This window comes from Oncorhynchus mykiss, chromosome 9, assembly GCF_013265735.2.
Source record: "Oncorhynchus mykiss isolate Arlee chromosome 9, USDA_OmykA_1.1, whole genome shotgun sequence".
Classification (NCBI taxonomy): domain Eukaryota; kingdom Metazoa; phylum Chordata; class Actinopteri; order Salmoniformes; family Salmonidae; genus Oncorhynchus; species Oncorhynchus mykiss.
Genome location: NC_048573.1, coordinates 63119965 through 63144919, shown reverse-complemented (window position 1 = coordinate 63144919; position 24955 = coordinate 63119965). Strand labels below are relative to the sequence as shown.

General features: G+C 40.6%; 1 protein-coding gene across 2 annotated transcripts in view; it reads left to right on the top strand.

The window, feature by feature from the left end:
- LOC110532613 (teashirt homolog 2-like) overlaps positions 1-23228 on the top strand; it is a 75523-nt gene extending 52295 nt beyond the window's left edge. Inside the window, exons 1-2 of one of the 2 annotated variants that reach the window (XM_036988635.1) lie at positions 10095-10133; positions 19503-23228. In XM_036988635.1, the coding sequence (XP_036844530.1) occupies positions 19529-22546 (3018 nt within the window). In that variant the 5' untranslated portion in view covers positions 10095-10133; positions 19503-19528 and the 3' untranslated portion in view covers positions 22547-23228. Of the gene's footprint in view, positions 1-10094; positions 10134-19502 lie in introns of those variants that run through there. The other variant, XM_021616667.2, reaches the window with a different exon arrangement.
- Positions 23229-24955: the final 1727 nt, after the last annotated feature.

Below are 24955 nucleotides of genomic sequence, written 5' to 3'. Positions count from 1 at the left end.
CTACTTGAAACGGGAAACAATGAATGCTTGAAATTCCTTGACTCTGTGCTACAATTTAACTTCCATTTTATCTTTGTTGCCTGTTGCCCATTAAGATAATAATAGAGCTTTATTTCACTGGCATACTCATTATAGTCCCTGTGTCTAAAACAAATTGCTTCATTTTGAAAAATATTGCTATTAAACATAATTATGTTAAGGATAGCTGATACTATGGTATCATAATATAAAAATTAAGAAACTGTAATTTACAGCTTTCTTTTAAAATCAAACCCCCATTAAATGTTTGTTTTTTATTTTTGTGTTGCTCTTCAACTGAGTGAAATTTAGTTGTAGATAGATAGGGAGAGGAGAGACGAGGAGAGCACTGCAGTTCATGGGGTTATTAAAATCAGTAGAGCAACAGCAGCTGAACTTCTGTATCCAACGTGATTGATGACCCAAGCCTTATTTGCTGAGGCGGAGTGTTTGTTCCTGTGTAATTGTCTACCAGATGGCTAAGCGAAGTGTTCTTAAATGCCTTTAGACCTGCAGGGGTCTGAGGTCCAAACATTTTAAGTACTAATGGTATTGTTGTTGTTCTTAACATCCTGCAGTTTGAAATTATTTTTGAGATCATGATTCACTAGCAAGCATTGAGTTGAAATAAGTCATCCTAAACTCCACTTACTTAATGTGTTCAATCTAGATCTTTTCCAGTGATGGTATTTGTAAAACTAAAACAACCTGTCTTCAGATCAAATTTTATTGGTCACATACAAGTGTTTAGCAGATGTTATTGTGGGTGTAGCAAAATTGTTGTGTTTCTAACTCCGACAGTGTAGTAATATCTAACAAGTAAGAATGTTGACAGAAGGGAAGAGAGGAAAAAACAGACTATTTGTATCCGCTAGCTAGGCTAGCTGAGGTAGAGTAGCCAGATTGTGCAGAAAAGTGGATCTAGGTGGCAGTGTGATCATCAATCACAGGCCCTCAAGGGGAGCTGCAGCTAAAGCTGGGCTGAAGTGCTATCTGTCAGCTGCTTCTCTGATACAGGCCCGGAGAGGAGAGGGGCCCTTACAGCAGCCATCAGCTCATATTCCAGAATGCCATGTAAACACGTACAAGTGCTCCTGTCAAAATAACCCCTGTCCCAGTTCAGCAGGTCACACATATTTCCACAAATGGATGGATAGTCGGTCATCCTTGTTTAGTGGGATGAAGGAGGACACGTTGCATTGGGATGTTTTACATCATGGCTCTTCTAGATAGACTGCTGCCATTGTTTTTCTGTTGGCATCAACGGCTGGTTTTAAACTACCATTCAATATTTGTCATTTATAAGGGTATGTACTGTGTGTACTGTCTCGCTCTCTCTACATCCTACTTTTGAATAAATCCACCAAGAGCTTCTCCACTGAACCACTACTGTCAGTACCTCTCAAGATGGATAGTTGTGTTGCATGCTTGTTTATTCGGCACTGGGAAGATATATACTACCGTTCAAAAGTTTTGGGGCACTTAGAAATGTCTTTGTTTAAAATACATTTTAAAAGCAATTGTTTTGTCTATTAAAATAACATCAAATTGATCAGAAATACAGTGTAGACATTGTTAATGTTGTAAATTACTATTGTAGCTGGAAACTGATGATTTTTATGGAATATCTATATAGCCGTACAGAGGCCCATTATCAGCAACCATCACTTCTGTGATGACCTTCTAGGCAGAGATGCAAAGAAAAAGCCATATCTCAGACTGGCCAATAAAAATATTAAGATGGGCAAAAGAACACAGTCACTGGGGGAACTCTGTCTAGAAGGCCAGCATCCCGGAGTCGCCTTTTCACTGTTGAGAGTGGTGTTTTGCGAGTAGTTTTTAATGAAGCTGCCAGTTGAGGACTTGACACTCTAATGTACTTGTCCTCTTGCTTAGTTGTGCACCAGGGCCTCCCACTCTTTCTATTCTGGTTAGGGCCAGTTTGCGCATTTCTCAGAACAAGAATAGACTGACGAGTTTCAGAAGAAAGGTCTTTGTTTCTAGCCCTTTTGAGCCTGTAATCAAACCCCCAAATGCTGATGCTCCAGATACTCAACTAGTCTAAAGAAGGCCAGTTGTATTGCTTCTTTAGTCAGCACGACAGTTTTCAACTGTGCTAACATAATTGCAAAAGTGTTTTCTAATGATCAATTAGCCTTTTAAAATGATAAACTTGGATTAGTTAACACAAAACGTGCCATTGGAACACAGGAGTGATGGTTGCTGATATTGGGCCTCTGTACATCTATGTAGATATTCCTTAAAAAATCTGCCATTTCCAGCTACAACAACATTAACAATGTCTACACTGTATTTCTGATCAATTTGATGTTATTTTAATGGACAAAAAAATAGCTTTTCTTTTGAAAACAAGGACATCTCTAAGTGACCCCAAACTTTTGAACGGTAGTGTATATACAGTAAGTATAATTGGTCATTTCTATAGTTACGTGGAGTCCTAGTTAAAAGCCCAGAGTGGGGGAGATGGCATGCCTTGGGGGGTGGGAGGTAAGGAGTTTGGGAAATAGCGAATTGTCTGATGCTTTGATGAATGACTCCACAGGTTTTTATTTTTTACTGCAAGTGCTGGGTCCTTTTAGCTACTTTTTGCTTTCACCACTGTCCAAGAAAAAGTATGTGATGGGTCCAAGGACTGAGTAGCATCGTCATGTCATGTGCAGCTGCAGCCACACAGCGAACAGGGTGGTCCGAGCTGAGCAATAGTTACATGCTGCATTTGCGTAGGCGCAGTACACTTGACTGCAGTCTGCTGGTCTAGGGACCTGGAATGAATTTGCCTGTTTAAATACAAATATTCAGGATATGTTGAATATAAAGCCGCATGTTGTTTTGTCGATTTTCGTCAATTGGAAGAGCAACACTACTAGGAAGAAACACTGTTTAGTAGTCAAAGCTACAGTAGTATCCCTGTGATTCTACTTTGATTATGTTCCACTTTGGGCTTGGAGCCAACATGAGCACTCGCTTCGTTACTGTATGGATCATCTTTTAAGACCATTTAAGATCACAGTGCCCAGAGTCACAGTCAAGTAATGACTACTTCAACAGACTCAGATGTTCATTAAGCTCTTTCATTCATTCAACTTGAGGAGCACTTCTTCTTTGACGTGCTTGTCTTTTTTAGTTTATTTCTGTACAGAATAAACATACCACCGGTGTTATGACAAATTCTTATTTTTTATTTAAAGCAGATATGCTATTTGTGTTACTTCTGAGATCTCCCTCGGTGGTTTGAATTTGAAAAATAATTATACGAGTTGGGACAACAATAAGAAAACAGAGAAAGAAAAACTGAAACAGATGAATGGCAAGCAATTACTTCAGTTGTCCATCAAACTGTTTTGATCCATTGTTGAATCAAACATGATTGATATACAGTATCAAATCTCACCTGAAAATGATTACTACTGTATTTGAAAAGCTGTTTATGTCAGTGTGCATGTGAGCTTCTGCATTCAATATCCACAGCATTCCACTGCCACAGAGTTTCAATTCTAAATGGCCATTGTGTCTTCAGTTGCGATTTAGACAAAAAAAAAGTATTTTCCCAGCTGGAATGAGTGCGCTTTTGCTGTCGTTCAGCAACAACGGAGAATATCCCACAAAACGCTGTTTGTGTCTCGGATGTCCCCAGTCTCCCTCTACAGCCATTGAATATAGGACAGTTAGGACAGTCCACCAGGCCTTGGTAATCTTGCTACATACTCATCACGTAGCCCTTTCCTCCCATACACATTATAAAACCTGGTTGCTTGGATCCTGGATGCTGATTGGTTGATAGCAGGGAGATAACACACAATAATTCCTGAAAAATACAAAGATGCTTTAATGGCATAACTTCTTTTCAAGTATCAATATGTATCCACTGTCCCGCACCCCAGCCAGGCAATTAAACTTCAAATGCCCTCGGGCGGATGGGGGGATGGGGGGGCGGGCGTCTAGAAATGATTTCCCCATGCTTCTTACCTAGCATTTGGTTTGGTACAGCGGGGGTTAATGTAAGCCTCACTGTCTGACTATCTGACCTCGGAAACAACGTTTCACTTTTAAGTTGTAATCTGCCCTGTACAAGTGAACGGTGCCCAGACGAGACACATTTTTCTGAGCCAAGCGAAATCACACATCAACATCATTATCATGGATATATCCAATTAAATACCAATAGAAAAAGCTAAAACAAATAAATGCAGCTAGTGTACTGTCATTCCAGTGCAATGTTTGATGTGACTAAATTAGCCCAAGTTGGCTAGCTAGCTAACAAGGTGCTGTTCATATCAACATCACCAACTACTAGCTTGCTATAATATGGACTGGCCAACCATTTACTATATTTATTTATTAAAGTGATTCTCTGTTACTATTGTATACTTTTTAGTCAGGAGTTCTGAAAGTAGTGCTCACAAGACAAAAGTGGTCCCCAAAAATTGATTGCGTACTATATCAAATATGTGCGCCACGTCATTTCTCTCTCTCTGTCTCGCTCTCGCTCTCGCTCTCTGCTGTATATGTGCATCTTGCTAGCTGTCAGTCAAATGGTGAGGCACTGAAGCTCACAGCTTCTGGAAAACAGTTGCTTTCAAACTAGGGATTTCGTGACTAATTGAGGTAAGACAGTACTTCTGCCCATTAAGCATGTATGAACTACACATTGATAAATCCAGCCCAAAGTCTGAGGTTTAAAAAATACTTGCTAGTTGCCAAAGTTCCGGGAACATGTCTTTAAGTCATTAATTATTGAAATTCTTGTCTCTCATCATAATTTTATCTCTGCTAGCTAGCTAACTGTATAGCTAGCTAACAAGCTACATGCCAGTGATTTGTTTAGCATAGCAACATGAAATAAATAGAATGAACAACTGGGTCAAAACATGAGAACAACCATCCCATTTGGATATCAACATCAGAATCTCCGAACTAACGATTGGTTTTTGCCCAGATTATTTTGTATGGTGGAATTTACTCAATATACTTGTTTTTAACCCTTTACACTCGTGGGAATTGGCCTATATGGATAAGGCTAAATTGAAAAGCATACAGTATGCATAACAATGGTAGGAATTTAAAGGGAACAGTTCGGAGATAATGGGAAAATTATTATACCAAATGTGAGGACACAACAGTTCACCTGACACAGTACTGTATCCAAAAATGTTTACATTCTGTGCATTTTACATTGAAATCTGAAAACCTGGATACATTCAGTAATGTAAAACTAATCCTGGAAAATGTGGGGTAGCTGCAACATAAGACAAAAACATGACAAGGGTCTCAGTGAGAGGACTAACTGGTGTCTCCAAGAGGCCACACACCTCTCAAGTGTGCACAATTCCTAAGCAATTTCAATGCACTTTTATGACTCAGTCTTCTAAGGTATTTCTGTAGCTCTTCTAGCTGTGCCATTGAGGGTCTAGAGCAAGCACACTTGTTGTTTCATTTGAAACACAACCTTGCATCCCCGCCATCACACAATTACTGTTGCTGTTTATACAATAAAATAAACGGTCCATTATAAATCGCAATCTGGGTTAGGTGGGCATAATTTGAAAGTTCTATTGGCAACATAAATTATAAAATATAATCTTACTCTTAGGCTTTCACAATGCAATTCAGTGAAACCGTTTTTGTAATTTTGGTGAGCATAGAAAGAACTCGAGTGCGTTCAGGTGCCCCGGCAAATTTTTTTCACAATTAACAGAGACAGGCTCATTCTGTTCAGAACAACCCAGGGTATGTTGCCATGTCATCTTGTAACTGTACATCAAACATAGTGACACTGTATATGATTTGGAAAGTGCAGGTTTGGTTTGCTTGTTTGAAATCAAAGCAGTATTTATTATACTCCTCAACGTCTCACCTTTGAAAATACATTGAGTCATCTTAATTTATAGCGTTTCCCTCACTCAGACATTTTTTTTTTTTGTTGCAAGTTGACCAATTGCTGGGAAGAATGGGGGCAACTTGTCACACGCTTAAGTTCAGTCAAAACCCATAGATTGCTGTGAAGTGCAGAGCCAGAGCTCTCACATCCTGTATAGCATGTTACTGTAGAGCCACTATGTTCCAATTTAGGTGCTTATTAGTGCCCAAATCAGCCATTTTCAACCCGTATACGGGTACAAGTGTAAAAGGCTACTGAAAACATGTCATTCATCTTGTTTTTATATGTTGGCAACCGGTTCATTAAAGCAATAAGTTCCTCAAACCCAGGAATTATTGTGTGATAACTCCATCCTAAGGGCTGTTTCACAAGCCCTTGGCTTTGCCTCTGGCCTAATAACTGCCCCTAGTTGTGAGTTATCACATGATAATTCCCAGGTTCTCATGCCTTATTGCTTAAACAGCCCACCCACTAATGCCCCTGGGCGCAGTCCATTCTGTAGGCTGCTTGATGTCACAGTATGTCAAAGCATCCATATGCAAACAGAGATGTAGAACACCCCATAGGCTTTTAATATTGAAAAATCAAAGTGTTACCATTAGAGCAGTCATTTCCATTTTGTTTGACTGAGCAGTGAGGCAACACACAACAAAATAACCTTTTGCATGCCAAATCTCTTTGGAAAGCTAGGACATGATATTACATATCCCTCTATCTCTCCCTCTTCTTCCTCTGCTTGCTAATGTCTTTCTAGAACTTGAACAAACAGCGTGTGTGTAGGACACATAAGACAGATGTTTAGGATTACTTTCACCTTGTTTGCACTTTAACAGAGTTTAGCTGATGTGGAATGCCACTCATTCAGCCTCCTTGCTACCCCAGGGCTTTTCTATCCTTTTTTCCATACAGCCATCTGTACTGGACAGAGAGTAGCTCTAACCCACTTCTCAGGCCATAATCTCCGCAAGTGGGATTTGTATCCAAAGAAAAAGGTTAAATAGACTTATCTTAAATACAACCAACTTCTGTTATCAAAAACTGAACTGATGTGTATTACTCTATTGAATAGGCCTCATTCAAACACGGTTTACTATTTGCATGGCTATGTTATCACTTGTGTGTAGGCCCGCTGTATGCTTTTATCAGTTTGTGCTGTCGGGTCTGTTTGCAGACTAGGCCCTCATTGATATTGTTGAGGAGTGACTATCTTTAAGCAGTGCACTTATCTAATCCGTCTGCTGTGCTTTGGGAAGCCAGAGGAAGCGGCTACGGGACAGAAGCAGAGAGGGGACAGGGACGGGCTGTGGATGCTACTGCATATTTAATTATCGTTGATATTGCCACAGCGAGAGAAGGAGAGAGAGGCAAGAGGAGAGGATAGAGGAGCAGAAGGAGGGAGGGGATAGAAAGCGAGGACCCGCCATGTTCACTTTTTAATTAAGGCTCCGTAGTGTAACTCGTCAATGTACATTATTGGAAGAATGAACGTCAATGCCATTGCTTCTTCTCCCCCTCCTTTATCTCTGTCAATGATTCAAAGACATGATTTATGGTTTGTCTCCGTCTTTCAGGATCATCCATCAAGTTCCGGCTCTGCCGCCGCGCCACCCGTTGTAAATCATTCTGAAAGCCTGTCACTCATTACCATTAACCCCTCCTCTGTCGCTCTGGTCTGCGGCTTCCTCAACCTCTCTTTTTTTTCTCTCCTTCCCTCCCTCCTTTTCCTCCCCCTCAATGCACAACCTACAGCCACACAGGGTATCAGTTCCGTTTCGCTGCCCCGTCCGTCCGCCTACCTTCTTTTCAATAAATTAACCAATGAACAAAAAGGCCCTGTACTCGTCAGGCAGGCAGGCAGCTCCTACTCCTCCTCCATTACATTAATGCTGCTTTCATAACCAAGTGGGAAGTGGGAATTTACCACATATGACTGGGACAAATCCACATAAGCAGCCCTCCACCTGATAATTACTAGTTGGAAACCGGTCTATTGCCACGTTCACGCGCTAGTCGGGACTAGGAAACTCAAATGTCCAACTTGCTAATTGGTTGAACGCAGCACCTGTATAACTACCACCAATTAACATGTCAGACATTTCAGTTTCCTAGTTCCGACTAGTATATGAACACAGCATATCATTCTAAGCCCCCACTTCTCCTACATGGTGACCTCTGACATTGCCTACTAAGGAAATTACCTTGATAACAGCATTTTCAGCAGTTAAATGCAACATCAAAACTTTATTTATAAAAAGCAATTTATTAATATGGTTTTTGAATGCTATAATTCATTTGCGTTTCTCAACAAGTTCAAAGCACATGAATGCATCCAACTGGTATTTACAATGGGTAAGTTCCCACCTCATACTTGGTTACGAATGCAGCATAACACCACAGAAATGTCACTGCTGAGAAGCTCAGCGTAATTGAGGATGTAGCACATGCAAAACAACAAAAAATGTTTTCTAATGGAAATATTTGAACACCTATATGTGCACATAATTGTTTTACTCAGTTACATACATATACTATGTAAATCTATGGATTTAATAACCTAACAAACTAAAGGAATATCATCACAAGGATTTTGTTATTTGTAGCCAGGGTTATAAAGTTACTCTGTACTTTCAAACCAGTATTTGTGGTGGGCCCTTCCACTAAATTATATTGCTTTACTGGAAACGGTAATGCTTTACAAACCGAGGCTTACAATGACACAATGACTGTACTCTTTAACCAGATCTTATAGAAAAAGGTTTTTATGAACTGAAACATTGACTCAATAGAGTGAATGTCAATCTGTCAACAATAGATGATGCCCCGTCGCAGGAAGCTTCAATTCACTAGCTGCTTTCTTTTACCATTCTAATCCACATCTAGGTATCAACGCAACAGAATATCCACAAACAGCGGAAAGAAGCCATGAGCCACAGTATTGAGGGGCAACTTTCAGAAATTTGGTGCCAACACATTTCACTATTTGGGCAACCATTGTTCTCAGAACGGGCTGTCAAAGTGACAATGCAGCAGCAGGTAAATCCAGAAGTTTGCGCTTTTCAGAAAAACTGCGAGCCCTAATCATTTTTGCAGAAGGACATTTGACAACAAATTTGCCATTAAAATGAATGGGAGGGAGGCTCGGTTGTTTTGAAGCATTTCTGCCTTTCTTACTTTTTAGCTTGTCTCGTTCCCGAAAGCTGCTGCAGGTTTGGCGGGTCTGCTTCTCCCCTTTACACTTGCCATGAAACAGCCTTTGGTCCCACAAGAAACCATCTGACAGTACCACGCTTCTGTTGTATTTAATGAAGGGAAAAAGCAGCAATCTACTATTAATGAATTTGGAATATAAAAAATGCCTCCCTTTGCTGAAAACGGCACAAAACTGCTTATATAGGGAAAGCCTCTTCTGGATTCCCGTCCAGATTCTAATGAAAGATCCATAGAGCCAGAAGAGGGAGAGAGTTAGTGAAATGCAGATTGTTTTAATAGAATACACACTTCACCATGCAGCTGCAGTATCAGATTCATGATGGCCAGCGTTTTTGTGAAGTTCATGATGCTGTGACTATATACATTCACTTATCTCGGAGAAGAGGAAATGTAACAGAGAGTGAACCATGTAGCGACAGAGGTGGACCACCAGCAGCCTTTATATTTCATGTTGTACACTGAACAAAAATATAAATGCACCATGTAAAGTGTTGATTCCATGTTCTTCACTTATGAATCCTGGTTTCAACTGTACCGGGCAGATGGCAGATGGCGTGTATGGCACCCTGTGAGAGAGCGGTTTGCTGATGTCAATGTTGTGAAAGGAGTGCCCCATGGGGGCAGTGGAGTTATGGTATGGGCAGGCATAAGCTACAGACAATGAACACAATTGCTTTATATTTTTATTTTAATGTACAGAGATACCGTGAAGAGATCCTGAGGCCCATTGTCATGCCATTCATCCACTACCATCACCTCATGTTTCAGCATGATAATGCACGACCCCATGTCGCAAGGATCTGAAAATGTCCCAGTTCTTCCATGGCCTGCATACTCACCAGACGTCACCCATTGAGCATGTTTGGGATGCTCTGGATTGACGTATACAACAGCGTGTTCCAGTTCCTGCCAATATCCAGCACCTTCGCACATCCATTGAAGAGAAGTGGGACAACATTTCACAGGCCACAATCAACAGCCTTATCAACTCTATACACTGCATGAGGTAAATGGTTGTCATACCAGATACTGGCTGGTTTTCTGATCCACGCCCCTACTTTTAAAAAAATCTTTATCTGTGACCAACCGATGCATATCTGTATTCCCAGTCATGTGAAATTACATATGATATGTAATAGCTTATTGCCACAACAGAATGTGTTATATAGCAAAGGACCAAAATATAATGTATAGGTTATTTAATTAATTTAAGAATTTTCTCTAAAAAGATTCAATTCAACCACTTTCACTTTCAATATAGCAAAATCTAATTAAATAAAAATCTCTATTTGCAATCAAATGACCTGGTAAATGTATAATACATTTGTTTTATTAGTCTGTATGTGGCAGAACTACTGGGCATCATAAAATCCCAGTCCGGTCAGACAAGCGTAGAATAATTGTCCCATCCTCCTCCTCCCAGCCTGTGGCTCATAAAAGCTTTGAACAAAGACCTAATCTGTGCGAGGCAGTGGTCCTTTAAACGATGGCCCACTTTCCCCTACCCTGCCTGCCAAACCACGCAAACATTCCTGACTGACATTCAATCAGAGAAATTTGAACCGAAGCAGGATGGTCTCTGATGTACCTCTGTTTGCTTGACTGGTCAGCTCCAATATGCACAGTTTGGATGGGTGGCGTACAGTAAGATGATGAGTTCTCTCTGATAAGGGTGAATGAGGGGTAAACTGCTATTCTGCAGAAAGGAACCATCAGACCTCATCACGTCGCTCCTGGAGAGCCATGTCACAAGCTCTTCAAATACCAAGTGACAGAGAGGAGCAAGCAGCAGCACGCTGGGCTGTACTGAGTAGCAGCTCTGTCTCTCTGTCCCCTTGTCTCTCTCTGTCCGTCTGTCTGTCGCTCGCTCTCTCTCTCTGTCTCCCTCTCGCTCGCTCTCTCTCGCTCTCTCTCTCGCGCTGTCTCTCTCGCGCTGTCTCTCTCTCTCGCTGTCTCTCTCTCTCGCTGTCTCTCTCTCTCTCGCTGTCTCTCTCTCTCTCGCTGTCTCTCTCTCTCTCGCTGTCTCTCTCTCTCTCGCTGTCTCTCTCTCTCTCGCTGTCTCTCTCTCTCTCTCGCTGTCTCTCTCTCTCTCTCGCTGTCTCTCTTTCTTTTTCTCAGATAAAAATGTTTTTTTTTTTATTATATTGACAGTAGTACTTGCTGTTCATGATTAAATGTACTGTTTTCCTTTTCCTAAGAAAGTATTTGTTGCATTTTCCAGAAACAAAATCCTTGAACTTAACAATGGACTGTAGTGCCACCTCCAGTGAGGCAATATTCTCGTGGTTCCATCTATATTTTTTGGAAGGGTGTGTAGAATGTCCCCTGCCAGCCCTCAAAGCGGGGCCCTCCTCTTCTGGTGAGATGCAACACAAGGCAACAGTACTGCATGTGAGGCGGTGGCAGGCAGGCGTCATGGCGGCTGGCGTTAGCACGGTGGCACGCTTACGTGATGACTTGGGTGCTAGAGTGCAAATTGCATTGCTCTCCTGCTATTCACTTCCAATTAGGCAGCGGGCCGAGTGATGCATCTCGGAGCAGGAGCTTCTAGCAGCCAGGCATCAAAAAGAGCAGTGTCGCTCAGTGACATCATTGAGGGAGGGAGGGGAAGGAACTCCTGGAGCTACAGTAGGATGGCAGCCACAGCTTAATGTGACTAGGTGAGAATTGTGATTAGTATCGATGAAGAAACAAGGACACTGACGATTGACAGCATTTTTATTTTTAACATGAAAATCCCCAAATCAGAAAGATAAAAATCTCCAAATAGATTCAGCTCCTTTTTAGTCTTACAGTCTTGAAACATATTGTAGCTGTTTCAAGATCAAGTGTCAATGGTGTAGGTTAGTAAGGTTTTCAATGTTTTACCTTCATTCACTAACCAACTTGTTGATTTTTGCCCAAATCAACCACCAGATGGTAGGGTATGGTCTGGCGTCATATTTATGATCCTATCATATAAATCTATCCATCCCAGTAGCTACATCGTGCTGCCTTTAGCACAATTCACAATCTGCCTTTCTTCACGTTGTCCACGTCTGCTTTGAAATGTTGAGGTTCTTTATTTGATCATATTAGACTATGAAATATTGAATGTGCCGGTGTATGAAAGCAAGGCATTTATCTGCATGAATAGCCCCTGTTTAGTGAAGTAGGTAATGCACTTTAAGTATCATCCCATTCATGCATACAAAAATGTACACTAAACTCTGTCACATGGTTTCACACTGCAGCAGAGCCCTCAGAGAGATCTTAAAGCTGCAATGTGTAACTTTTTGGGTGACATAGAAATGTGAGTTATAGATATGTCATTCTCGTTGAAAGCAAGTCTAAGAAGCGGAAGATCTGTTCTGTGTGCATTATTTCTATGATTCCCATGCTTAAGTTTTGTTTTTGCATCTTTTACTTTCGGTTTAGTATACCAGTTTCAAACAGCTGAAAATAAAATATGTTTGGTTATGAAAAATATATTTCACAGCGGTTTAGATGGTACAATGATTCTCTACACTATACTTGCTTGTTTTGTCACATAAACTGAAATTAGGCAAACTATTTGACATTTTGTGATTTCTGCAACCACTGCATTCTGACTTCATCTTATTGTTGCTGGTAACATAAGCGTTCTGGGTGTATTTATGACTGTGGGGGTGATGTACTGTATCAAGCCAAATAAACCATCTAGGCTATAGGTGGAGTGTGAGAAAGATCGTAAAAGTTATTTAGGCCTACTTAATTTACAATTTTTTAAAATACAGATATTTTGTGTCTTGTCTATTACCTTCCAGTAATAGTTAACTGGATCACATAGGCTAGGCAGTTTGTGAACCCTGTAAACATGTCCCTTCATTGTTTCGAGACAGTATATTTGACTTGTTTGTCTTTTATACTATCTGTAAAATAAAGCAATGATTATTGAGTTTACAGTAAACTATTGGCCCGGATTAAAAATTAACTCATGCAATGTCAGCCGTGTATCCAGTCTCAGATTGATCTAGATAAACAGCATACTGTAACCTGACTTCAACTGACTGACGTCTGTCAAATAGTACATCTCTGTCAAATATTACATAGCTGGTATGTCTCTCGGTCTTATGACAGGCTTGTGCATTAAGCGTAAGTTAATACTGTACATAATGATGACTAACCACTAGAAAAGTGTAGCCATCTTGCAGACACTATGAAGTCAACAACAAAAGTATAGTTTTAGTAGATATTTTATCAAAATTACAGTACAGTGCGTCAGCCCCCCACAGCCTCTCTTTGAGATGTCTCCCTTCACACTACAAGGACTCCAACTCCATAGAGGGCTCTGGAGAGGAACCTACAACATATCTCACTTACCTTATTATAGAACTGAAATCTATAGAGACGACAAAATGAAACTGCTCATTTACAACAATATATCAACAAAAGTCTTGCAGAATTTAGGGAGAAAATTTGACTCCAGAAGACAAAGTCTGTAGATTGCTTTATTTGCCCGACCTGTTTTATTAACATGTAGACTCTAGAAGCTGCATCCTTATGTGGGACAGCATAGACGGAGGGACAGCATAGACGGAGGGACAGCATAGACGGAGGGACAGCATAGACGGCGGGACAGCATAGACGGCGGGACAGCATAGACGGAGGGACAGCATAGACGGAGGGACAGCATAGACGGACGGACACCATAGACGGACGGACACCATAGACGGAGGGACAGCATAGACGGACAGGCCTGCTGTTTTATTTTTTTCTATTTAGCGTGCCATAAATCCGGGAGATGAAAATGTCATGGAGCAGGATCATTTTCCAAAGAGGTTTTGATTGCTATGAGCGTGTAATTGATTGTTCCAAGGACAGGGGGAAATCTAGAAATGTCATAACAGTCCTGCTTAGGTCGGTCCCACTGCCAGGCAATCAATGTGAAGTAAAAAGGGATATTGATTTGTGAGGTGCGAAAACTGTAGCTTGAGACAACCGGAGAGCAGTTCAGGAAAGTGGCACAGACGTGCAGACCTGTCACTGGCACCTATGAATTACCCAATTTTCTGTGAAGATAGTACTACCTGGGATATTCAGGGTATTGCAGGCAGCTGTCCATTAGCTAATCCTGTCAGGCTGCTCACTGACTGCCTTGTCACTTTAATGAGGGAAATGTTGACCTTCCATGGGATAAATGTTGATATCTTTACCATTACAAAGTTAATACTAAAAGGCTAATAGTGGAAGTTAAATACTGTTACTGGGGAAAAACACAGACTAATTTCAGCATTCTAACTTGGAAAATGCCAAGATTGTCATACATTTTTAAATGTTTGTATTTCTGTATTCTGACATGTTTAATACCCTTTCAGTATTGTTTTAACTGGGGGGAAAAATCATTCCTGTAAGTGTGAGAATATGATTTCTTATACTACGTCTACCACTACCCATTCACTAGGCTGTGTTCTAAAATTGCCTTGGCTTAGAAAGTGACTGCTTCTCCTGGATATTCAGGCCTTGTTGTGCCAGGGGTCTGTTCTAACGGATTCATGTTATAAACACCTCAAGTAGCTGTTTTATGATGGACACTGTAGGTTTTTTGACCTTTGCATATCCCTGTCTGAAGATATACATTTGTAGTGACACAGATTGGAGGCTTTGCAGGGGTTTATGACATGATAAATCTCAGCCCTGGCATGCCAACCCTCTCATTTTACAAGCCTAGTTAGACTGAATGCTGCCTATACCAGACTAAAAGGCACAACATTTCCTCGGAAGGTCTATTTTGTAGTTTAGGAAACATTCCTAAAAGTTGATGATCACTGAAATTATGACATCATCAGTATTATTACATCTTGTTTAATCTTGTACTGTATTTTGACAGTTGTAGCAATTGTAAACCACAGGTATTCAGTTGACAATTTACTACTAGGGTGGAGTGTTCCAGTTTTGCATTGACACATTTTGTCATCATAAAGTTTTAGGATCTTAATTTGAGACTGTTTGCTACAGCAGGAAAATAATCCAGGAAATGTGAATTATTATGTGGATTATGCTTAATGGACATTTGTAAGAGAAATTCAAGTCTGAAATTTGGAAATTAGTGGAAATTACAATCTTCAGAAGCCTTTTCAAGCCTCAAATAGACTACAAGTTTTAAATTTCCTGCCTTCCTGGAAAGTTATTCTGCAACAGGTAATCAAATGATGATCATACATTTGTATCAGAGATGTAGACTACAATGTCCCTAAGTAGCATCAGAGAAGGCTCTGCCCTTGCATTTGATATTGCTAATTGGCATCAACCAAGGGTTGGCAAAATGGAGTTACAAAGAGTGTGATAAGTGGAAGTAGACATGTGGGTATCTTGGAGTCACCCCTGCCTGGTGCCTTTGGATGTTGATAACCAAAGATACTGTATATAATGACGAGATGGTCTTGTCTCCGCACTAACTATGGGAGTGGTTGTCGCAAATGTGGGAAGGCAGGCGGTCTGTATTCCCGCATGGACGGGAGTGGAACTTCTCGCGTCACATCTTTTTCACTGATATTACTTCTGATCAAATGGGCAGGAAATGCTGCTGATAATTTCTCTCAATTTCGTCTGGAAATACAAAATATACTGAATGTAGACTATTCTCACATTCTGTTACTTTAGGATTTTAATTCCTTATAATTAAGTTATCTTAATAACTTTTTGTTTCATTAAATAGCCATGCTGAGTTTGATAGTGCTCTATGGCAGTGTAGATAAAGCTACTTGAACATAGTAAATTGTATCATCTAATTGCCATGAAATAACAATTTATTGGATGCATGTCAGCTCCATTGCTGTATGATTGCTAAATGTCTTAGTGAAATATTTATTAATGCTAATTCCTAATCCATGAATTAGTTAGAAGGTTCACTATCTGCATGAAGTAGGCTAAGTAACGCTGTTCTGCTATATCTGCCATATGTCACCAGACAATCCTTGAAACTTCTACTTGAAAAAGCTCTTTTATCAATCAATATTTGGTAATGGTCGATATAAGTGAAAGGTTCTACGGTAATTTTGAATTTGCCAAAAAGCAATGTGCTATAATTGACTTCTGTCCATATTCTTTCAAGACTTTCAGAATAGAAGACTTTAACTAGAAGCTTGTCATAGGCGATAGTGTTCTTGTTTATCTGTGATAACTACAGTTGAAGTTGGAAGTTTACATACACCTTAGCCAAATACATTTAAACTCAGTTTTTCACAATTCCTGACATTTAATCCTAGTAAAAATTCCCTGTCTTAGGTCAGTTAGGATCACCACTTTATTTTAAGAATGTGAAATGTCAGAATAATAGTAGAGAGAATTATTTAATTTCAGCGTTTATTACTTTCATCACATTCCCAGTGGGTCAGAAGTTTACATACACTCAATGAGTATTTGGTAGCATTGCATTTAAATTGCTTGACTTGGGTCAAATGTTTTGGGTAGCCTTCCACAAGCGTCCCACAGTAAATTGGGTGAATTTTGGCCCATTCCTCCTGACAGAGCTGGTGTACCTGAGTCAGGTTTGTAGGCCTCCTTGCTCGCACACGCTTTTTCAGTTCTGCCCACACATGTTCTATAGGATTGAGGTCAGGGCTTTGTGATGGCCACTCCAATACCTTGACTTTGTTGTCCTTAAGCCATTTTGCCACAACTTTGGAAGTATGCTTGGGGTCATTGTCCATTTGGAAGACCCATTTGCGACCAAGCTTTAACTTGGTGATGTCTTGAGATGTTGCTTCAATATATCCACATAATGTTCCTTCCCCGTGAGGCTATCTATTTTGTGAAGTGCACCAGCCAAGGTGCGCTTCACAAGACTTGTGGAGGTCTACAAAAATTCTGAGGTCTTGGCTGATTTCTTTTGATTTTCCCATGATGTCAAGCAAGATGCACTGAGTTTGAAGGTAGGCTTTGAAATACATCCACAGGTACACCTCCAATTGACTCAAATGATGTCAATTAGCCTATTAGAAGCTTCTGAAGCCATGACATCATTTTCTGGTATTTTCCAAGCTGTTTAAAGGCACAGTCAACTTAGTGTATGTAAACTTCTGACCCACTGGAATTGTGATACAGTGAATTATAAGTGAAATAATCTGTCTGTAAACAATTGTTGGAAAAATGACTTGTGTCATGCACAAAGTAGATGTCCTAACCGACTTAAACAAGAAATTTGTGCAGTTGTTGAAAAATGAGTTTTAATGATTCCAGCCTAAGTGTATGTAAACTTCCAACTCCAACTGTATGTATAAAACAATCAATAAAACATGTCTCTGTACTCTGACAACACTCCCTCTCCAGCATGGGGGGAAGAGGGTGTTTTGGAGGCCATCAATGATCTGTTGGCCAATCCAGAAGTTTATCTTGTGGTTGAGGGTCATAGCACATTCGGGAATCTTTGGTGTGCTGCGTGGCTCCTTGTTCTCCATGTTTGTTTTGAAGTTTAGTGTCCCATGACCATCTTCATCCATTAGCTGGCAACCAGTTCACCTCTAGAGCTTGTCCTGAGGCACTTGTGAAATACTGATTTAAAAAAAAACAGTATTTTTTTCCAAATGCGAAGGAGGATGACATTCTTCATTCTATGGGCTGACCCAGTGTTCTGTAGTACTTGGAGTGCTCCTTACATTCAGCATTCCATAGAGTGCCCCTAAATCAAAGGTGAAATATTACCCACATTAAATGCATAGGTTCCTAAACAAGGCCGTTGTGTCCTTTTCATGTTTATGTAAAAGCACATCTGCCATAACTTCTCCCAAAATGCAAATTTTCCAACATGAATAAGAGAACATACTGCAAGATTTCTCTTCAAAAGTATTTTTTAAGTAGTTTGTTTTCATATTGTAGACTGGCTAAATTTGAAAGGGACCTTAATTCAACAGACAAGAGTTTGATTGTTTTGTATTGATAATAGTTTTACTGATTTAATTTACTGTATGAATATCTGATACTCCAGCCTTGTTCAAAACGGCTTAATATGCTGTATCACAAGTAATGCAAATTAGATGATGTTAAATATGTCAATTAGAAAAATTGTTGTTTAATTATCAGTTAATTGATGCAATAACATTGAGCCCCATGTGTGTGAACAAACAGGTGAATAATGAAATGGATAATTGCTGTTTGAGACTGTCAAGGACAATATAACAATGTGACATATTGCCAGCAACTTCTAGAAATGTTAGATAATGATCTTATGATAAATACATATATTTTCAACAATTTACTGGTTCTTTGTTGTGCTGTGATTCATGTGTTAATAATTATCCAGATTTAGGTTTACATTTGCATAAATAATTCAAATTTCACTGTCAAGAAAGACTGTCTCACTCTGTAACCACTTAAATGGAGACAGGATACATTTCATCTCATTTTGAAATCTGAAATGTAAGTAAACCCCTCATCTTGCAAGGCTCAGGCTTTTTCATTTATTCATAGAACACTTGTGGAATATTAGAATATCGCGCAGTCTTTGTAATTTGCTGCAACACAATCTGGTGGATCCAAGCATGGAAAGATATTATCCAACTGAGAAAGCTTCAGTTTTTTCATTGCAAGTTCATTGCAGTTTGGAGATACTCATAATCACTTTAGAATAGGCCACTTGCAATAACACTTAGTAAATCCCTACAAAAAATCAATTGCCTTTTGCCTGTCATTGGCCAACGATTGTTGTAAACATTTCAACATGAGGCAGGGAACCATTTGACACAGCACTAAGTCAATGGCCCACCGTGAATCACAAGGAGCTGCTTGACCTCTAGTAGTTTGTTAAAAAAGGCATGTGACATCCACACTGTTGATCCTCTCATGTAGCTCAGGCCTGCATTGTGCATGTAGCCTTGTGTGGATTTCACAGTTTCTCTGAAAACAGAACAAACAAAACCTCATGTTTTGACGTACTTTGCATATTTTTCCACTCTTGGAAATATTTCAAATGCTCAGAAGTGATTGCAACTCAACTAATTTCCCTCTCCTATGGTGATTTTTTACTATTATGTAGTCTAAACAGAGATAGGGGTCTTGTAATGAATAACCTCGCCCCCAGGCTATTGGGCATATAAGCCTGGGATATCAACGATTCAAACTTGGCCTTAGAATTCTATGTTCACTCCCACTATGGGAATTGCCTACTGAGTCAAGTATTTGTCATAATTTATCACATGACTGTGAGGCGTGGGGAGGGTTACAAGGAAGATGTTGTAGATTAAGCCAATGCCTATGCACCGGGAGTTTCTCCGGGTCTTTCTTTATTGGCTAACGAAGACACAGTTTGACGCGTTGGTCCACCAGATTTTCATTGGATGGAAGTGTCTGGGAACGAGATTATGTGAAGCGTAATAACAAAGGCCTCTAAATTGTTTCTATCTTTCTCCTTCTTTTTCAGTATACGAGCCTGATGAACATGGCGTCATGCGAGAGACCATCCCTGAGGATGACAGAGAGAATGACACTCCAACTGAAGAGAAGACGAGTCCCAAGGCCTCAGAGGACAAAGAGATTGACAACAAAAGCAGCTACAGCTACCAGGACTCCCCCGTCAGTGTCCTTTCCCATCAAGAAGCCGAGTTGGAGTCGCGCCTTAGCGACGCCAGCGATAGACTCTCACTCTCAGACTTCAAAAGTTCCTCACCACCTGAAAGCCAGAAGGACGAGGGGAGCAGCGGTTCGAAATACAAGGATGACATGCACAGCAGCCTGGAGAAAATGAGGGCCGCCTATGCTAACTTCCTCTCAGATTCCTACTGCACAGGATTCGGAATGGACTTGAAAATTAGCAAAACTCCCAGCAAGGCTAACTGTGACAGCACCAATGTTAGCACCAAGAGTGAATTTGACTGGCATCAGGATGCACTATCCAAAACCTTCCAGCAAACACACTCCCCAAAGCCTGTGTCCAAACCCAACCTCTTCAGCTCGGTCCACCTCTACAGACAAAGCAGCAAAGCAGGTGGGACAGTGTTTACAGGGGCCAGCCGTTTCAAGTGTAAGGACTGCAGTGCAGCCTATGACAGTATTGTGGATTTGACAGTGCACATGAACAAGAGTGGACATTACCAGGACAACAATCATGGCAAACCAAGCAATGCCTCCACATCCTCTTCCAAATCAAGGAAACGAAATTTGCAAGACATTGAAGGGAAAGAGGATGCACAGAAAGTTCTGAAGTGTATGTTCTGTGGCCATTCTTTTGAGTCCCTCCAGGACTTGAGTGTCCATATGATAAAAACTAAGCATTACCAAAAAGTGCCTTTGAAAGAACCCATTCCAGTACTCTCACCGAAATTACTGCCACCAGCAAAGAAACTGACCTATGAGGCCAACAGACCTTGTTCTCCTGATTCTACCACAGGGTTAGCTGGCTACAGCGAGGCCCAACGGTCAGCTGCTATTTCAAATGCTAACAGTAATCGCTATGGTTATCAAAATGGGGCTAGCTACACTTGGCAGTTTGAGACATGCAAATCTCAGATTCTAAAATGCATGGAGTGTGGAAGCTCACACGATACCCTGCAACAACTCACCACTCATATGATGGTCACTGGACATTTCATGAAAGTTACAAACTCAGCCTCTAAGAAAGGGAAACAGTTAGCTCTGGATCCCTTGGTTATAGAAAAGATGCAGGTTTTAGCTGAGCCGCTTGCTAACGAAACTGATGGCGATAAAGTGTCTCCAAAAACATATTCCCCAAGGGTCAGTGAGAAAGATAGCCAGAGGGATGACACATTGGACAAAATGGAAGAAAGTGAAGTGAAAGATGACAAGGCAGACAGTGAGGATCAAAAGGCAGGGAACAGGGTGATTAAATATCGATATCTTCGTGAGGAGGATCTGGAGCAGCAGGGATCGTCAGGTGGTGGAGGGGATATCCTCAAGTCTTTAGCCAACACAGTGGCCTCTGCAATCAACAAGGCTCAGACTGGGACCCCCAGCTGGAGTGCCTACCCCAGTATCCACGCTTCCTATCAACTCTCTGGGATCATCAAGAGCAGCACTCATCTCTCAGCGTCTCCCCCCATTCAGATAAAGCACACATTCAACCACAAGCTGAGACCGATCGCCCCAAAGGGGAAGTTTCTTCAGGGTGCTGGGGGAGTTGACACTCCACAGCAACCGTATCGAAAAGCGGACACCAAGAAAGAAAAGATTGGCATTAGCGATGGTAAAGAACGTCTGAATATTAAGTTTGATCTGGTGGAGAATAATGACAGCGATTGTCAGGATGATTCCTCTACCTCTTCAAAGCTCAATATAGGCTGTCTGAATGAAGGGAGTGATGTGATCAGAGGGAAGTTGAGCCCAGATTTCTCAGACAGAGGCAAGACACCAAGCCCTCCTGCCACCGGTGGAAGAAGCACTACTTCAGAGCTTGTCAATGACACCCCGGAAATACTCGGCATAAACCCTCTAAGTGCACTGCAGTCAGTTCTGAACAGCCATTTGGGTAAAGCAAATAAGCCCACCAATTCAAGATCTGAAAATAGTAAACCATCTGCTCGCTCTCAATCTATAATAGCTGAACTCAACCAGAGTATGGAGAAACCAGCAGTGATGCATGCTACCCCTGCTAGGAACAGCGCTAACATTGCCTTCCTGTTTGCTAGCAATGATCAGCCAATAGACCTGACAAAATATAAACCTAACAAGCCAAGTTCCTCCCACCTACAAACCTTTGCCCCAATGCCACAGAAACACGCTCTGTCTGACATTGCTGACATGGTCAAGGTTCTTCCTAAAGCCACCACACCAAAAGCCTCTATGCCATCAAGGATACCCACCATGAAACTGGAATCAGACGTGAGACGCTCTGAGGACGTGTCGGCTGAGGTATACTCGGTTCACAAGCGCAAGGGAAGGCATTCGAACTGGAACCCCCGACATCTTATCATCCTCCAAGCCCAGTTTGTCTCCAGCCTCTTTCTGACTTCTGAGGGCAAGTACTTACTCTCAGATCTTGGTCCTCAGGAACGAATGCACATCTCTAAGTTTACTGGACTGTCCATGACAACCATCAGCCACTGGTTGGCCAATGTGAAATACCAACTTAGGAAAACAGGGGGGACCAAGTTTCTGAAGAGCATGGACACTGGCCATCCGATCTTCTACTGCAATGACTGTGCTTCCCAGTTCAGGACACCACCAGCATTCATCTCTCACCTGGAATCACACCTAGGGTTCCAAATCAAAGATATGCGCAAATTGCCTATTGAGCATCAGACGAAGGTAGTGGAGCCAGAACTGTCAAAGGCTCTCAGTGTCCGTGCGACAGAGACGCTAGTCACAGAGGAGGATGTTGACACTAAGTTCAAATGTAAGCTGTGTTGTAGGACATTTGCTAGTAACCATGCAGTTAAACTCCACTTGAGTAAAACTCACAGCAAATCGCCTGATAACCATTCACAATATGTGGAAATGGATAAAGAGTAGGAGTTGTTCATTTTTGCTACCTTTTTTGTTGTTGTTCATTTTTGAAACACTGGTTAGATATTTCAGCCATGTTTCCAGTAGCATTGTGTAGTATGAATAAAGACATTGAAAACATTTGATTGAATATGACATGGACACACTGGCTAGACTAAACCCTAAAATGTTAAAGAATACACCAACTTATACCTTTGCACCCTTCTCAAATGCATCACCAGTAATGAAATGTATTACTGCTTGAAATATAATTGCTAACGTTTGCATGCAATAGCTCTGGCTATGACTACTATTTATTTGTATAATATGTCAAGTTTCAATTGTATTATTACTAAGACAATGTAATGGATAAATTGTAATGTTCATCTCCAATGCTACACCTTTGTAAAATATGCAGCTGTTTTAAACAGGTAGCCAGACACATGTTAACACATTTATTGCACTGTACATTGAAATGTACAGTTAATTGCTACGTAAAAATGTTTTGTGTTTCATTGATAGAACAGAAAAGCACTTTAATAAATGTTAAATCAACAGTTTAGACTCAGATTATGTACATGAACCCAACAACAGGTTGGAAACAAGGAAAAATCAAATATAAATGGGTTTCATTTTAAAAGGATGACAGTGAGATAAATGATACCTGCACCTTTTTTTTTACCAATTGAAATAAAGAATTAACATTTGATACCAGACTGTGTTCATTTTAAGTTTTCATGAGTCTCCTGTACGTCTCCTGAAATATTGTAAATTAACAATATATGCGTAGATCAATGTGTGGTCGGGAATGTCTGTTCTTCATAACAAGTAGACATTTTCTTCAGCTCTTTTATTTCACAGCTATAAAATATAATTGCCTGCTAAATTCATAAACATTTTACACAATTTATCTCTCTTCTTTCCAGCAATCAAGTCCCTCAATTACCACCACCATCAAATCTCTGTTTAATAACAGGCGGCTGACATTTGATGGCAAATGGAGAAAAGCACATGGGCTCTATGGTGATTTGAATACTGTGACACCAACTTGCCCTCTGTTGGAAATGAGCAGGCAATCACAATTGTTCATCAGATGACTCCTAATGCAGTTAAAGTATTCAGCTATAATTTCTTCTTGCATTTATAATTACTGTCATATACCACACACCTCAGTGAGCAGATTAAAGCTATAAATGATGTAATGCCTCGCCTCACCAATGGATCCCCTAATTCGTCTGTAGAGCCATTATGTTGTAGAGCAGCAACTTATTTTAAATTGAGACCAGCACAAATGATCTAAGATATGGGAAGATTATAGTGGGAAAACGGATTGCAATATTCAGATCATTTGTGTTTATTCATGGAAATTAAAATGTGAGATTGAATTGTCTTATTAAAGAGGAGATATGCCTCAGTACTGCTGCAGTTGTAAGCATTCAGAATGTCACAATTTTGCTTAAGTTCCTTTATCCTTTGTGAAATTACTATAGAAATTCACTGCAGTATTGGATGTGGGACAACAAGCATATATAGTAGTCTGGCTCTATCAGCATAGCATGCAAGTGATCAACATTAGGTTAAGGCTTACCATTGATAAAATGCTGTCATCAATGCAATCAACTGGATTGTTTCTTACCTTGATTTGGTCTAATAAGTCAGTCACATTGGTGATTTGTTACTGTACAGGGAAGTGATACACTTAGGAACATGTGCTCTTTCCATCACATAGACTGACCAGATAAATCCAAGGCTATGATCCCTTATTGATGTCACTTGTTAAATCCTTTTAAATCATTGTAGATGAAGGGGAGGAGACCGGTTAAAGAAGGATTTTTAAGCCTTGAGACAATTGAGACATGGATTGTGTGTGTGTGCCATTCAGAGGGGGAATGAATAGGCAAGTCAAAATATTTAAGTGCCTTTGAACGGGGTATGGCAGTAGGTGCCATGTGCACCGGTTTGAGTGTGTCAAGAACTGTAACGCTGCTCGGTTTTACACCCTCAACAGTTTCCCGTGTGTATCAAGAATGGTCCACCACCCAAAGGACATCCACCCAACTTAAGACAACTGTGGAAAGCATTAGCGGCAACGTGGGCCAGCATTCCTGTGGAACTCTTTCGACACCTTGTAGAGTCCATGTCCCAACGAACTGAGGCTGTTCTGAAGGCAAAAGGGGATGCAACTCAATATTAGGACGGTGTTCCTAATGTTTTATACACTCAGTGTATAATCTATAAGTAAAATATATGTACTGTATATGTGACCATGAGCTAAAACAAATATTCCGCAAGGTTCAAATTCCATTTTATCAAACAAAAAGCAGACTCTGGTAAGTGAGTTGCTAAACAATCCAGGCTTCATGATTTTTCATATGGATTGTTTCCATTTCCATACAGTTAATCTTTGTACACCGGGCATGATTATTAAGATTTTTC